Source organism: Pleurodeles waltl, chromosome 6 (assembly GCF_031143425.1).
Source record: "Pleurodeles waltl isolate 20211129_DDA chromosome 6, aPleWal1.hap1.20221129, whole genome shotgun sequence".
In the NCBI taxonomy this organism is placed as follows: Eukaryota; Metazoa; Chordata; class Amphibia; order Caudata; family Salamandridae; genus Pleurodeles; species Pleurodeles waltl.
In genome coordinates, this window is record NC_090445.1 from 212572677 (window position 1) to 212589012 (window position 16336).

At 46.9% G+C, this 16336-nt stretch overlaps 1 protein-coding gene across 4 annotated transcripts in view; it reads right to left on the reverse strand.

Moving 5' to 3' along the window:
• Nucleotides 1–16336, reverse strand: part of ATXN7L3 (ataxin 7 like 3) — a 112557-nt gene that overhangs the window by 37316 nt on the left and 58905 nt on the right. For 3 of the 4 annotated variants that reach the window (XM_069237868.1, XM_069237870.1, XM_069237869.1), the window contains exons 7-12: nt 7287–7332; nt 7067–7098; nt 6627–6695; nt 3773–3816; nt 3101–3172; nt 2336–2469 (exon numbers count right to left, since the gene is read on the reverse strand). In XM_069237868.1, the coding sequence (XP_069093969.1) occupies nt 2336–2469; nt 3101–3172; nt 3773–3816; nt 6627–6695; nt 7067–7098; nt 7287–7332 (397 nt within the window). The remainder of the gene's footprint in view (nt 1–2335; nt 2470–3100; nt 3173–3772; nt 3817–6626; nt 6696–7066; nt 7099–7286; nt 7333–16336) is intronic. The other variant, XM_069237871.1, reaches the window with a different exon arrangement.

A 16336-nucleotide genomic window follows, 5' to 3' on the forward strand; every position in this document is an offset into this window, starting at 1 on the left:
ACCCCAAAGTCACCACACCAGCAGCTCAGGGCCGGTCAGGTGCAGAGTTCAAAGTGGTGCCCAAAACACATAGGCTAGAATGGAGAGAAGGGGGTGCCCCGGTTCCGGTCTGCGTGCAGGTAAGTACCCGTGTCTTCGGAGGGCAGACCAGGGGGGTTTTGTAGGGCACCGGGGGGGGACACAAGCCCACACAGAAATTTCACCCTCAGCAGCGCGGGGGCGGCCGGGTGCAGTGTAGAAACAAGCGTCGGGTTTGTAATGGAAGTCAATGGGAGATCTAGGGATCTCTTCAGCGCTGCAGGCAGGCAAGGGGGGGGTTCCTCGGGGAAACCTCCACTTGGTCAAGGGAGAGGGACTCCTGGGGGTCACTCCTCCAGTGAAAGTCCGGTCCTTCAGGTCCTGGGGGCTGCGGGTGCAGGGTCTCTCCCAGGCGTCGGGACTTTGGATTCCAAGAGTCGCGGTCAGGGGAAGCCTCGGGATTCCCTCTGCAGGCGGCGCTGTGGGGGCTCAGGGGGGACAGGTTTTTGTACTCACAGTCTTAGAGTAGTCCTGGGGTCCCTCCTGAGGTGTTGGATCGCCACCAGCCGAGTCGGGGTCGCCGGGTGCAGTGTTGCAAGTCTCATGCTTCTTGCGGGGAGCTTGCAGGGTTCTTTAAAGCTGCTGGAAACAAAGTTGCAGCTTTTCTTGGAGCAGGTCCGCTGTCCTCGGGAGTTTCTTGTCTTTTCGAAGCAGGGGCAGTCCTCAGAGGATGTCGAGGTCGCTGGTCCCTTTGGAAGGCGTCGCTGGAGCAGGATCTTTGGAAGGCAGGAGACAGGCCGGTGAGTTTCTGGAGCCAAGGCAGTTGTCGTCTTCTGGTCTTCCTCTGCAGGGGTTTTCAGCTAGGCAGTCCTTCTTGTAGTTGCAGGAATCTAATTTTCTAGGGTTCAGGGTAGCCCTTAAATACTAAATTTAAGGGCGTGTTTAGGTCTGGGGGGTTAGTAGCCAATGGCTACTAGCCCTGAGGGTGGGTACACCCTCTTTGTGCCTCCTCCCAAGGGGAGGGGGTCACAATCCTAACCCTATTGGGGGAATCCTCCATCTGCAAGATGGAGGATTTCTAAAAGTCAGAGTCACCTCAGCTCAGGACACCTTAGGGGCTGTCCTGACTGGCCAGTGACTCCTCCTTGTTGCTTTCTTTGTTCCCTCCAGCCTTGCCGCCAAAAGTGGGGGCCGTGGCCGGAGGGGGCGGGCAACTCCACTAAGCTGGAGTGCCCTGCTGGGCTGTGACAAAGGGGTGAGCCTTTGAGGCTCACCGCCAGGTGTTACAGCTCCTGCCTGGGGGAGGTGTTAGCATCTCCACCCAGTGCAGGCTTTGTTACTGGCCTCAGAGTGACAAAGGCACTCTCCCCATGGGGCCAGCAACATGTCTCTGGTGTGGCAGGCTGCTGGAACTAGTCAGCCTACACAGACAGTCGGTTAAGTTTCAGGGGGCACCTCTAAGGTGCCCTCTGTGGTGTATTTTACAATAAAATGTACACTGGCATCAGTGTGCATTTATTGTGCTGAGAAGTTTGATACCAAACTTCCCAGTTTTCAGTGTAGCCATTATGGTGCTGTGGAGTTCGTGTTTGACAGACTCCCAGACCATATACTCTTATGGCTACCCTGCACTTACAATGTCTAAGGTTTTGTTTAGACACTGTAGGGGTACCATGCTCATGCATTGGTACCCTCACCTATGGTATAGTGCACCCTGCCTTAGGGCTGTAAGGCCTGCTAGAGGGGTGTCTTACCTATACTGCATAGGCAGTGAGAGGCTGGCATGGCACCCTGAGGGGAGTGCCATGTCGACTTACTCGTTTTGTCCTCACTAGCACACACAAGCTGGCAAGCAGTGTGTCTGTGCTGAGTGAGAGGTCTCCAGGGTGGCATAAGACATGCTGCAGCCCTTAGAGACCTTCCTTGGCATCAGGGCCCTTGGTACTAGAAGTACCAGTTACAAGGGACTTATCTGGATGCCAGGGTCTGCCAATTGTGGATACAAAAGTACAGGTTAGGGAAAGAACACTGGTGCTGGGGCCTGGTTAGCAGGCCTCAGCACACTTTCAATTGTAAACATAGCATCAGCAAAGGCAAAAAGTCAGGGGGCAACCATGCCAAGGAGGCATTTCCTTACAACATAGTTATGAACATATTACTCTGTAACGGGCTGCAAAGGCAGTAATGCAGATAAATCCGTTTTTCTTTTGTTACTATCATCTATTCAGTGCCACACCACCAGAAAGATTTATGCAGTAATTCTACACTTCAAATTATCCCCCTCTTGGATAGTGATACCTTTCAGCACAGTCCTTACTTGCTTTAGAAGAGGCAGAGTCTGAAGGAGAAATGTCCGAAGAGCCATCCCACTGCAGCCGGCTCATAAGGGCCTGGCTCTCCGATACATCAAAGCTTTCAATCTCGGATCCGCCTTCCACCTCGGTTAGCAAGCTAGGGTAAATGGATTAGAAAGTTAATAACACTGGTTGGGACAAAAATCGCAATCCCATGTAGCTAAAGCATGGCAATAATTAGTTTAAACCATAAAACTGTGTCTTTAACCTTGGAAGGGCTTCGATCAGTACTGTGTGTGGACTGAGTTCAAATAGTTTGTTGGACATGGGTCATCAAACTGCTTCTTTGTGTTGTGAGCCTAAGACCATCACAGGAACTCTTGCTCACTTCGTTTCATCAACTGTGAGAAAGGGGAGGTTTTGTAAACTGTTGCAGCAGAGGGGGATTTTTTTGCCTTGCATGGTGTGTATTGGAAGTTCCATAATTGTATGCACATGACAGAGGCACCTGTTCCCCTTTCTTGCATTAGCTTACTAGTGAGAATATTAGAAGGTGGTGACTTGGTGTATTTATTTGGATTTTGGTGTGTCATGAATATATCGAACAGAAGGTCTAATAAAATGGTTTTGAAGGAAAATTGTTCTTACTGGTAGCGGGAATCTTTAGCAAGTCTCTCACTGACTGGAAACATTTGTGGGCTAGAATTTCTCAACGCCATAACAATTTTAAAATGAAAGTTAAAAAAAAAAAAAAAAGCCCTTGGCACAGAATTGCAGCAACTACTTACTCAGAATTTCCCATCAGGTAGACTCGTACAGACCTCCGCTGCTCGTCTGTGTGCTGGGGGCAGCGGAGGGACCTGTGGAGGGAAAGGACGATAGAAATACACCTCACAAAATGGAGCTGGCCCTACACTCAACAGTTCCAAGCCCGTCTGACCGTGTAGCACAGGGTATTCTGGAATGTGTTGCCTCAAATGACAGCAGGGAAAACTATAGCTGAGGGAAATATACATTGCAACCAAGTGTGAAGATTAAGGGCCTGATTCGAACTTTGGAGGACGGTGTTAAACCGTCCCAAAAGTGGCGGATATACCACCTACCGTATTACGAGTTCCATAGGATATAATGGACTCGTAATACGGTAGGTGGTATATCCGCCACTTTTGGGACGGTTTAACACCGTCCTCCAAAGTTAGAATCAGGCCCTATGTGTTGTACACATAAGTCACAGCCAAGGGGAAAGAAATGTTTGCTCAACAGCTTTGGCCATCTAGCATTATTCTGTTCTCTTCTCAAAGGATGGGTTTTAATAAGGGCAAGTGTACGTCTAAGCGAATGAGAAAGAACAGTCTCTCCCAGGGAAGCTATCTGAACCCTCCACAGCATTGAATTCTGCCCAATTTAATTTTCTAATAATTGTTTCTAAAACTACGAGTTAGCAAAAATAGAGGGCTCACCTTGTGCACATCTTCTTCGTATGTTCAGAGATGACTCCACATTGCTGAAAAAAGAAGTAATATTTTAGTTGAAGAAGTGTGTACAATAATCCCTGAAAGGAACAACTGCATAGGTTTTACATACTTGGCCCAAGATACTAACACAGGGCCATACCTAAAAGGAGTAAAGTTCCCAAGTCGTCTGGTAGAAAAGTGACACTGATGGCTTGAAGGGAGAGTTGAGTCTGCAGGATACATTTCAGCAAGGCGCCTTTACACTAAACGCTGCAGGAAAGCAAGCCGCTCCTGCAAACTAAATGACACAGGAAGGGATGGGGTCAAATACTGAACTGCAAACTGAAGACAGTTTGTACGCACATCTCTTCCTGTGATGTTAGTTCTACAGGTTTAGCATAGACTGCACCACCACACTTGGAAAATAGTGTAGTTAGATTTAACCCCCTACAGATGTCCAACCCAATATGCACCGATGCTGAAGGCAGTAAGCAGAAATAGGGACTACATCAGGGACTGAAGATTACCAGGAACTAACAGGAACACAGTCTGCAAGTCAATACTTTCAGAGTAAACTCGTTGAGTGAGGTCGGCACCTGCAGGCTGAACCTGCAAGGGGCGTTACACCAGCAGACAACCTAAAAAGAAAGTCGTTCCTAATAATGCAGACTAAATCTTGCAGAACAGAAAGGCCTGCATATTCATATCCACTGACAAAGCTGATCTACAGATCAAACACTGCTCCATGCAGGGAATGGCACACCTTTAAGCAAAGGCACATAGTAAGGGATGGACAACGAAGGGAAAGCAGCACCTCCAAACTAAACAGTATAGGAAGAGAGAAGTGAGACAAACCTTGCACCCGGAGACAAGTCTGTAGAGTAAACTCTGCAAGGACATTTAAGACTATAGACTAAACAGTACAAATTAGAGCGGCACCTGCACAATGTACCTCACTGGGGATGGTCTGTGTGGGTTATGGTTATTATATATTAACAAGCACAAACTTTTCAATCCAAAATATATATATATATACACACACACACACACACACACACATATGTACACACACACTTAAAAAAAAAAACATTACAGGGACGTTATAGTTAGGCTCACAGTTGCTTGAAATAACGTACAGCTGAATTTCTATGGTTTTGCACATTTAAATTATTACTCGTGCCCTAAGGTAACTAAGTCACGCCCCAGCAATATGCATATCCACCGCGGCACTCAGTGCAACCTCAGTCTGTGTAAACTCACGAAGGATCTGCAGATCCAAAAAACAATGGAAAAAAGAAATTTGCTCACGCCAAACCCTGCTGCGCACGGCCAAAGGTTGTGCGGGCATGGGGTTGGGTGCTGTGCATTCTGGTGGTTGTTTTAGAGTGTGGCAATTACATATTACTTTATGTTACAAAAAAAAAAAAAAAAAAAAAAAAAAAACACTGAACAACAAGAAGAAAAATAAAAGTTAAAGGGACGCTATAGTTAGGATGACGTTTTAAACATAAACATAGAAATTCAGCAGATATAAGTATAGTTATCTGAAGAAACTTTAACTCATGCTTTTAAGTACCTTTAGGCAATGAGTTATAGTTCCTTAACAAGTATAGCTATAAGTACAGCCATAACTGCTGAATTTCTAAGTATTTTTTGTGGGTAAAAAACACACTTGCATCATGAATATAAAAATAATTTGTTAAATGCACACAAAGTTGCATGAGTTTGTTTCTGCTTAACAGTAATATATTTGTTATCCGCAATTGATTCTCCTGGACACGGATATGAAGTATTGGCACTCTGCTATGGGCGGTCGGAGTGCTTGGTTGCAACGGTTGAGACTCAACACGCTATCTGAGACACTGGCAGTACTGAGCAATGAATACAAAGTATTGGCAACTGCAGAAGAGCTACGGACAGTGTCTACAGACTGTGTGCCATTCTTGTTCTGCACGAACATGTGGCAACGTTGAGAAGAATAGAACTTATACCCGAATAATTTAGCGACTTGAGTGCACTGACAGACCTCTGCATTAATATGGTAAGAAGTAGAAGTAGCGTACTTTGTTAGTGCTCACACATGCATTTAGAATTAGCAGAGGTTCATAGGCATATGTCCTTAGTCCTGATGAGACCCGTCGATTTCCAATTGGATCGAAACGTCAACAATATACCCGCGGTTGTAATTAGACTGATTCATACTGAAAATCTGAAAGATTCTTGTTTAGAATGCAAACAACAACCCTGGGTGCTAAGAATATTTGTATGTAAATGTGTATATAGTACTACACTTTCCTGAGCACTGCACCCTCGGCACTATAACCACGTATTGCGTAGTACTATATAATTCCGTGAAGAAGAAAGGAGGGTCATGTTACTTTGTGTGCAATTAAATGATGCAAATGTATATTGATGATTCTATTATCAGGGATTGCTCCATAATATAACACTATAAATGAGTCTCATGGGATATTTGTTATGCATACTGTTCATGTCATGGAACATTACATGCCTGCAGAAGAGATGCACCTTTACACCATTTCCGACAGGAACTATCGCGAATGCAGACTGAATGCCACAAGGCTAGCTGTACCTACATTCTATACTTAACAGGAAACTCCACACATGCCGAATGAAGCTCACAGTGAGTTCCTGTTGTAGGATACATTTAAGACTGAACTCAGCAGGATGAACCACATGCGCAGGCTGGGAATTACAAGGAGTACTCCAAACACAGAAGGGACGGCAGTCTACTAAGCAATGAGGATTTCAAGTCAGCGAACAGTAAACCTGGCCCTCTGCCAATGAGAATGAAAATAAGATGAAATAGTGTCAGTGCCAACAGGATAACATTCCTTACCGTGGTGAGCAGTGTGCGCAACTCCTCAGGACCCAAAGTTTCATAATTGATTCCACAGCTATTGTTATACTGTAAACAAAAAGTACATCGTATTTTAATTTCAAACATTACATCTACCTTTGAGTAGCCTAAAACCAAACACATCTTCCACAGCTCCGTCCATCACTCTTCCCCCTCCCCCGCATGTACTAATAAATCACCCATCAGCACTCTGAGATAATGAGGAATAAAACACAGACAGAAAAGGAAGGAGCAACACCAAGTTCCTAACATACTGAATGACAAAGACCCCAAAGCTAGAAAGAGGGCTAAGAGGAAACGCACATGACTATTTAGAAAACAACAAGGTGGCATAATTTCAGCAAGAAAAGGGGCAGAGAAGTGTTGCACAGTGACGCAGGAACGCGCCAGACATGTTAACGTGTGAGAGTAACACTTACTTTAAAGGGATCCGAATTCCCACCCAGATCCCCTGAAAGAAAAAAAGATATCAGTTCTGAACTAATATCCCTCGGCACAACCAGTGCTTAATCTATGAACTTAAAGCAAATATTTGGTCACACCCCACCCATTTCTCAGCAATCTCGCATAACATTGGTCTCCATCAGTCTCATGCTCCCGCTGTTTACACACGTCTTGTTTAAAAGTTCCAGCACTTACCATTCTTGTGTTTTAAAGATTTGGGTCTTCGAGGTGAATTTGGATTCTAAGGAGAGAGAAGGGATGGTGAAGTTTTGCCTTGGCAGAGTATGGAGATAGTAAGTTTACAATTTGGCCTAATTCTGTGCACCCAAAGATCGAACACAAACATCATGGTTCAGCCTAATCCCACACAATGTTTGTTCTTCAAAGTAGAATACAAAACCAACACACAAATAACGCCTTGATGCCAAGAGGCTTGGATCCCCATTACACGAGCCTCTTAAGAACCCCTAGCCATCGGTGCCATTTAGTTTACCTTCTTCTGCTCTTACTACAACATACGGCAGCACCGGCATATTTAAATGCCTGCACACAGATGCGCTCTCTTACAAACCAAACCCTCAAGAACCTAAATATGACCTGTACTTCAATCTGTTTTGCGCACACCCAGAGGAGTATTTGTCCACTGGCATGTATTACGTATTACTCAGTGAGTGGTAACAAACGGATTTATACAGGAAATATATCGGCCTTGTATGCGTCCCTGGTTTTCTTTGGTTTAGCCCTCTTATTTCTGCGGAGGCCAGCTGACCATACTTCAGGTACAAGAGCCAAATTTAAACATCCCTTTTACTTATTTTATTGTTTTTACATAACACTTATGCCTAAGCGCTGTACAATCGAAACATTAAGCAAACATTAAAACAATATAATAAAACAAAACTTGATAAAGGCGCACAAAAATGGTGATTCTAATATCCCAGGAAAGGGAAGCAGAAAGTGTGAACACAGAATTTTAGAGAGGCCTGAGAAGTGTGCAAGGAGAATCAGAAGTGTACAGAAAGATGTAGAATGCTTCACAACTTAGGGTTAAAGATTTAAATCATGAGGAGGCTCATGCCTAAACTGCAAGGCAGACCTAATAAGAGATTAGATGGCACCAAAGTATGAATACAAATAAAGGCTCTACAGAAGCAAAAGAACTAGACTGAACAAGAAAAGTAGATAGCAAAGAGAAGTAACATGGGGAGATAGTTTAGCAGGGGAGGGAGGGGGGTTTAAGGAGATGATGAAAGGCAGTTTTTGAAAGACTGATGTAGAAATAAATAAGTGGAAGGGATCAAATCTTGCTAAAGTCGTACAGTTGAAAGCAAAAGAATAGAAAAACAGTGGAAGTGTGCAGAGATTAGAAAATACAAGTTTTGTTGGCAAATTTTATGGAAGAGGCAGGCTGAAGCAGATAAAGCTAAAACATTAAAGGTCATTTTTTTGTGATGAAAAGGTTAACAGAAGCAGAAATAGAAAATGTGGTGTCCAGACAACAGTAAATACATTGATCTCTCAGACTGCTTCTAGTTTGACCAGTATGAAGTAGATTCTATTTCCTGTCGCCCCAAACATGTCATTGCCACATAACCGCAAAGACATCCACTATCTATGTCACAGGCCTGTTAAATATAAAGAAAAACTTGAAATAGGTCTAACAGCTGAAGAAGGAAAAGGTCACTTACTCAGTGTACATCTCTTTGTGGCATGTAATGCTGCAGATTAACATGCTGTGCATATCTCACCATTTAGTGTTGGGCTCGCAGTGTTACAAGTTGTTTTTCTTCGAAGAAGTCTTTTTGAGTCACAGGATCGAGTGACTCCTCCTCTTGATGATAGTGTACATGGGCACAGACTCCTTCGTTAGATTGTTTGCCCGCAGGAGGGTAAAGGTAGGAGTGAAGATTGTGTTTGTACAACTATAGATATATAATAAGTAAATAAGATGTCCATAAAAATGTACATACATATGTACAAATAAGTACTGCAACGACTACAGGTTCCCGGGGAGGAGGGAGGGTGCATGTGAATCTGCAGCACGACACGAACAGATGTACACTGGGTAAGTGACATTTTCTGTTCTATGGCACGTGTAGCTGCAGATAGACATGCTGTGTATAGACTAAAAAGCAGTTCTCCTCCGAAGTAACTGGTGGTTAGCCCGTAGGAGTTGAAGTAGTTTGAAATAGTGTTTTTAGCACTGCTTGTTCAACATTTGCTTGTTGTCTAGATAACACATCCACACAGTAGTGCTTGGTGAATGTATGAGGTGTGGACCATGTGACTTTGCATATATCTGCCATTGGTATATTTCCATAGAATGCCAGGGAGGCACCTTTTTTCCAAGTGGAATGTGCTTTTGGAGTTAATTGCTGCCTTTTTGCTTTGAGGTAGTGTAGGAAGTTGGCTCTGTATGCACTATTTCAAAGTAAGGAATAGTATGCACAGAGTCCAAGGGTTCCCCTTAGAGGTAAGATAGTGGCAAAAAGAGATAATACTAATGCTCTATTTTGTGGTAGTGTGGTCGAGCAGTAGGCTTATCAAAGGAGTAGTGTTAAGCATTTGTTGTACATACACACAGGCAATAAATGAGAAACACACACTCAGAGACAAATCCAGCCAGTAGGTTTTGTTATAGAAAAATATATTTTCTTAGTTTATTTTAAGAACCACAGGTTCAAATTCTACATGTAATATCTCATTTGAAAGGTACTGCAGGTAAGTACTTTAGGAACTTTGAATAATCACAATAGCATATATACTTTTTTCATAAAACACAATAAGCTGTTTTAAAAGTGGACACACTGCAATTTTCACAGTTCCTGGGGGAGGTAAAGTATTGTTAGTTCTTGCAGGTAAGTAAACCACCTACGGGGTTAAGATTGGGGTCCAAGGTAGCCCACCGTTGGGGGTTCAGAGCAACCCCAAAGTCACCACACCAGCAGCTCAGGGCCGGTCAGGTGCAGAGTTCAAAGTGGTGCCCAAAACGCATAGGCTTCAATGAAGAGAAGGGGGTGCCCCGGTTCCAGTCTGCCAGCAGGTAAGTACCCGCGTCTTCGGAGGGCAGACCAGGGGGGTTTTGTAGGGCACCGGGAGGGGGGGGGGGGGACACAAGTCCACACAGAAAGTACACCCTCAGCAGCGCGGGGGCGGCCGGGTGCAGTGTGCAAACAAGCGTCGGGTTCGCAATGTAAATCAATGGGAGACCAAGGGGTCTCTTCAGCGGTGCAGGCAGGCAAGGGGGGGGGCTCCTCGGGGTAGCCACCACCTGGGCAAGGGAGAGGGTCTCCTGGTGGTCACTCCTGCACTGAAGTTCCGATCCTTCAGGTGCTGGGGGCTGCGGGTGCAGGGTCTTTTCCAGCCGTCGGGGTTTTAGAGTCAGGCAGTCGCGGTCAGGGGGAGCCTCGGGATTCCCTCTGCAGGCGTCGCTGTGGGGCTCAGGGGGGACAACTTTGGTTACTCACAGTCTCGGAGTCGCCGGAGGGTCCTCCCTGTAGCGTTGTTTCTCCACCAGTCGAGTCGGAGTCACCGGGTGCAGTGTTGCAAGTCTCACGCTTCTTGCGGGGATTGCAGGGGTCTTTAAATCTGCTCCTCTGAAACAAAGTTGCAGTCTTTTTGGAGCAGGGCCGCTGTCCTCAGGAGTTTCTTGTTCCTCTTGAAGCAGGGCAGTCCTCTGAGGATTCAGAGGTCGCTGGTCCTGGAGAAAGCGTCGCTGGAGCAGGTTTCTTTAGAAGGCAGGAGACAGGCCGGTAGGACTGGGGCTAAAGCAGTTGGTGTCTTCTTTCTTCTTCTGCAGGGGTTTTTCAGCTCAGCAGTCTTCTTCTTCGGTAAGTTGCAGGAATCTAAATCCTTAGGTTCAGGGAAGCCCTTAAATACTAAATTTAAGGCCGTGTTTAGGTCTGGGGGTTAGTAGCCAATGGCTACTAGCCCTGAGGGTGGGTACACCCTCTTTGTGCCTCCTCCCAAGGGGAGGGGGTCACATTCCTATCCCTATTGGGGGAATCCTCCATCTGCAAGATGGAGGATTGCTAAAAGTTAGAGTCACCTCAGCTCAGGACACCTTAGGGGCTGTCCTGACTGGCCAGTGACTCCTCCTTGTTATTCTCATTATCTCCTCCGGCCTTGCCGCCAAAAGTGGGGCCGTGGCCGGAGGGGGCGGGCAACTCCACTAGCTGGGGTGCCCTGCGGTGCTGGAACAAAGGGGGTAAGCCTTTGAGGCTCACCGCCAGGTGTTACAGCTCCTGCCTGGGGGAGGTCTAAGGTTTTGCTTAGACACTGTAGGGGCATAGTGCTCATGCACATATGCCCTCACCTGTGGTATAGTGCACCCTGCCTTAGGGCTGTGAGGCCTACTAGAGGGGTGACTTACCTATGCCACAGGCAGTGTGAGGTTGGCATGGCACCCTGAGGGGAGTGCCATGTCGACTTAGTCATTTTCTCCCCACCAGCACAAACAAGCTGGCAAGGCAGGGTGCACTATACCATAGGTGAGGGCACTCGTGCATGAGCACTGTGCCCCTACAGTGTCTAAGCCAAACCTTAGACATTGTAAGTGCAGGGTAGCCATAAGAGTATATGGTCTGGGAGTCGTTTGACCGCACCATAATGGCACCATAATGGCTACACTGAAAACTGGGAAGTTTGGTATCAAACTTCTCAGCACAATAAATGCACACTGATGCCAGTGTACATTTTATTGTAAATTACACCCCAGAGGGCACCTTAGAGGTTCCCCCTGAAACCATAACCAACTACCCGTGTAGGCTGACTGGTTTTAGCAGCCTACCATACTCGAGACATGTTGCTGGCCACATGGGGAGAGTGCCTTTGTCACTCTGTGGCTAGTAACAAAGCCTGTACTGGGTGGAGGTGCTTCACACCTCCCCCTGCAGGAACTGTGCGGTGAGCCTCAAAGGCTCACCCCCTTTGTTACAGCTCCACAGAGCACTCCATCTAGTGGAGTTGCCCACCCCCTCCAGCCACAGCCCCACTTTTGGCGGCAAGGCCGGAGGAGATAATGAGAATAAAAAGGAGGAGTCACTGCCCAGTCAGGACAGCCCCTAAGGTGTCCTGAGCTGAGGTGACTGACTTTTAGAAATCCTCCATCTTGCAGATGGAGGATTCCCCCAATAGGGATAGGAATGTGACCCCCCTCCCCTTGGGAGGAGGCACAAAGAGGGTGTACCCACCCTCAGGGCTAGTAGCCATTGGCTACTAACCCCCCAGACCTAAACACGCCCTTAAATTTAGTATTTAAGGGCTCCCCAGAACCTAGGAACTCAGATTCCTGCAACCTAAGAAGAAGAGGACTGCTAAGCTGAAAAACCCTGCAGAGAAGACAGAGACACCAACTGCTTTGGCCCCAGCTCTACCGGCCTGTCTCCCACCCCCCCCCCCCCTTCTGAAGACACTGCTCCAGCGACGCTTCCCCCAGGGACCAGCGACCTCTGAATCCTCAGAGGACTGCCCTGCTCTAAAAGGACCAAGAACTCCCGAAAACAGCGGCTCTGTTCACCCAAGACTGCAACTTTGTTTCCAAAGGAGCAACTTTAAAACGACTGTGTTTCCCGCCGGAAGCGTGAGACTTGCTACTCTGCACCCAACGCCCCCGCCTCGACTTGTGGAGAAACAACACTTCAGGGAGGACTCCCTGGCGACTACGAGACCGTGAGTAGCCAGAGTTGCCCCCCCTGAGCCCCCACAGCGACGCCTGCAGAGGGAATCCCGTGGCTCCCCCTGACTGCGACTGCCTGTCTCCCAGATCCTGACACCTGGTAAAGACTCTGCACCCGCAGCCCCCAGGACCTGAAAGATCGGAACTCCAGTGCAGGAGTGACACCCAGGAGGCCCTCTCCCTTGTCCAGGTGGTGGCTACCCCGAGGAGCCCCCCCTTGCCTGCCTGCATCGCCATTGATTTCCATTGGAAACCCGACGTATGTTTGCACACTGCACCCAGCCGCCCCGTGCTGCTGAGGGTGTACTTTCTGTGCTAACTTGGGTGCCCCCGGTGCCCTACAAAACCCCCCTGGTCTGCTCTCCGAAGACGCGGGTACTTACCTGCTGGCAGACTAGAACCGGGGCACCCCCTTCTCCATTGAAGCCTATGCGTTTTGGGCACCACTTTGAACTCTGCACCTGACCGGCCCTGAGCTGCTGGTGTGTTAACTTTGGGGTTGCTCTGAACCCCCAACGGTGGGCTACCTTGGACCCAATCTTGAACCCCGTAGGTGGTTTACTTACCTGCAAAAACTAACCAACTCTTACTGCCCCCAGGAACTGTTGAAAATTGCACTGTCTAGTTTTAAAATAGCTATATGTGATTTATGTGAAGACTGTATATGCTATTTTGATTATTCAAAGTTCCTGAAGTACCTACCTGCAATACCTTTCATTTGAAATATTACATGTAAAATTTTAACCTGTGGTTCTTAAAATAAACTAAGAAAATATATTTTTCTATACAAAAACCTATTGGCCTGGAATTGTCTCGGAGTGTGTGTTCCTCATTTATTGCCTGTGTATGTACAACAAATGCTTAACACTACTCCTTTGATAAGCCTACTGCTCGACCACACTACCACAAAATAGAGCATTAGTATTATCTCTTTTTGCCACTATCTTACCTCTAAGGGGAACCCTTGGACTCTGTGCATGCTATTCCTTACTTTGAAATAGCACATACAGAGCCAACTTCCTGCAGACCACCTGCTATTTCCACTGTAAAAATACTACTTTATTATCATCAGAAGTATGGAAACTTGCGTAATTCAAGCCTTCATAGGATCTGAGTTTGGTGTTTGATGGCATGTGTATCTGCAGATACACATGCTGTGCATATCTCGCTATCTAGTGTTGGGCTCAGAGTGTTACAAGTTGTTTTTCTTCTAAGAAGTATTTTTTTTCCCTTGCAGGGGTCTTTAAATCTGCTCCTCTGGAAACAAAGTTGCAGTCTTTGTTGAACAGGGCCGCTGTCCTCAGGAGTTTCTTGGTCTTTTGGAAGCAGGGCAGTCCTCTGAGGATTCAGAGGTCGCTGGTCCTTGTGAAAGCGTCGCTGGAGCAGTTTTCTGAAGGAGGGAGACAGGCCGGTAGGGCTGGGGCCAAAGCAGTTGGTGTCTTCTTCTCTGCAGGGGTTTTTTCAGCTCAGCAGTCCTCTTCTTCGTAAGTTGCAGGAATCTAAATTCTTAGGTTCAGGGAAGCCCTTAAATACTAAATTTAAGGGCGTGTTTAGGTCTGGGGGGTTAGTAGCCAATGGCTACTAGCCCTGAGGGTGGGTACACCCTCTTTGTGCCTCCTCCCAAGGGGAAGGGGTCACATTCCTATCCCTATTGGGGGAATCCTCCATCTGCAAGATGGAGGATTTCTAAAAATTAGTCACTTCAGCTCAGGACACCTTAGGGGCTGTCCTGACTGGCCAGTGACTCCTCCTTGTTATTCTCATTATTTCCTCCGGCCTTGCCGCCAAAAGTGGGGCCGTGGCCGGAGGGGGCGGGCAACTCCACTAGCTGGAGTGCCTTGCGGTGCTGGAACAAAGGGGGTGAGCCTTTGAGGCTCACCGCCAGGTGTTACAGCTCCTGCCTGGGGGAGGTGATAGCATCTCCACCCAGTGCAGGCTTTGTTACTGGCCACAGAGTGACAAAGGCACTCTCCCCATGTGGCCAGCAACATGTCTCGAGTGCGGCAGGCTGCTAAAACCAGTCAGCCTACATGGGTAGTTGGTTAAGGTTTCAGGGGGCACCTCTAAGGTGCCCTCTGGGGTGTATTTTACAATAAAATGTACACTGGCATCAGTGTGCATTTATTGTGCTGAGAAGTTTGATACCAAACTTCCCAGTTTTCAGTGTAGCCATTATGGTGCTGTGGAGTTCGTGTTTGACAGACTCCCAGACCATATACTCTTATGGCTACCCTGCACTTACAATGTCTAAGGTTTGGCTTAGACACTGTAGGGGCACAGTGCTCATGCACTGGTGCCCTCACCCATGGTATAGTGCACCCTGCCTTAGGGCTGTAAGGCCTGCTAGAGGGGTGACTTATCTATACTGCATAGGCAGTGTGAGGTTGGCATGGCACCCTGAGGGGAGTGCCATGTCGACTTACTCGTTTTGTCCTCACCAGCACACACAAGCTGGCAAGCAGTGTGTCTGTGCTGAGTGAGGGATCCCCAGGGTGGCATAAGATATGCTGCAGCCCTTAGAGACCTTCCCTGGCATCAGGGTCCTTGGTACCAGGGGTGCCAGTTACAAGGGACTTACCTGGATGCCACGGTGTGCCAATTGTGTAAAACAAAAGTACAGGTTAGGGAAAGAACACTGGTGCTGGGGCCTGGTTAGCAGGCCTCAGCACACTTTCAAATCAAAACATAGCATCAGCAAAGGCAAAAAGTCAGGGGGTAACCATGCCAAGGAGGCATTTCCTTACATGGTCCAACTGCCAAATTCAGTGGTTTAATTTAACAGTATCAGAAGCATGGAAAGTAAACATTACCTTGCTGAAACCTGATTTTGTGAGGTGCATAAGCTCAGCAGCCTGCGTCAATCTATGGAGCCATCATGCCATCTATTTTAAAATATGAAATTATGGTTATCTGTAGCTAACTTAAGACATTCTGCTGGTGAGGACATGCACTCTCATCTCATAATTCTGCATCAAAGCTGGCAGGCTGCACCTTCAATGGGACCAGCCAGGAGGATGCAACTTTTTATTTTATTGATCTAAATAGCTGCTATTGTTTGGGCCCTCAAAAACATTTGGGAGAGAGAGGGAGGGGGAGAAATATACCTGGGTTATTGAAAATCTTCCAATCTGAATTTAGCTAGGGAAATGTGTGCCAAATGGGCTACCTGAAGTGAAGGACTTGTACTGAAATGAAGAGGAAGTGCATAGATAGAAAAAAAGAATTCTGAAAGGATTGAGATATGGTTAGTCTTTAGGCCTTTTATGGGATTTCTTGTCCTCTAGGGTGAGATGAGTACTACAGTAATGTAGATGCAGCAACTGTCAATCTCTCTGAAAAAGGTCCGTTCCTCCAGTATCCGTGTAAACCACAAAGCTGAAGAGACTGACATGCAGATAATAATGTATGAATCAGTTATGTACATTCTTGATTTTGGGCCTAATGCATCATTGTTAGAAATGGGTTCTCTAGTTGGCAGTCGGTTTGCACAAGTAGGGACCCTCACTCTAGTCAGGATAAGGGAGATACCCACTCAGATAACCCCTGCTCACCCCCTTGGTAGCTTGCC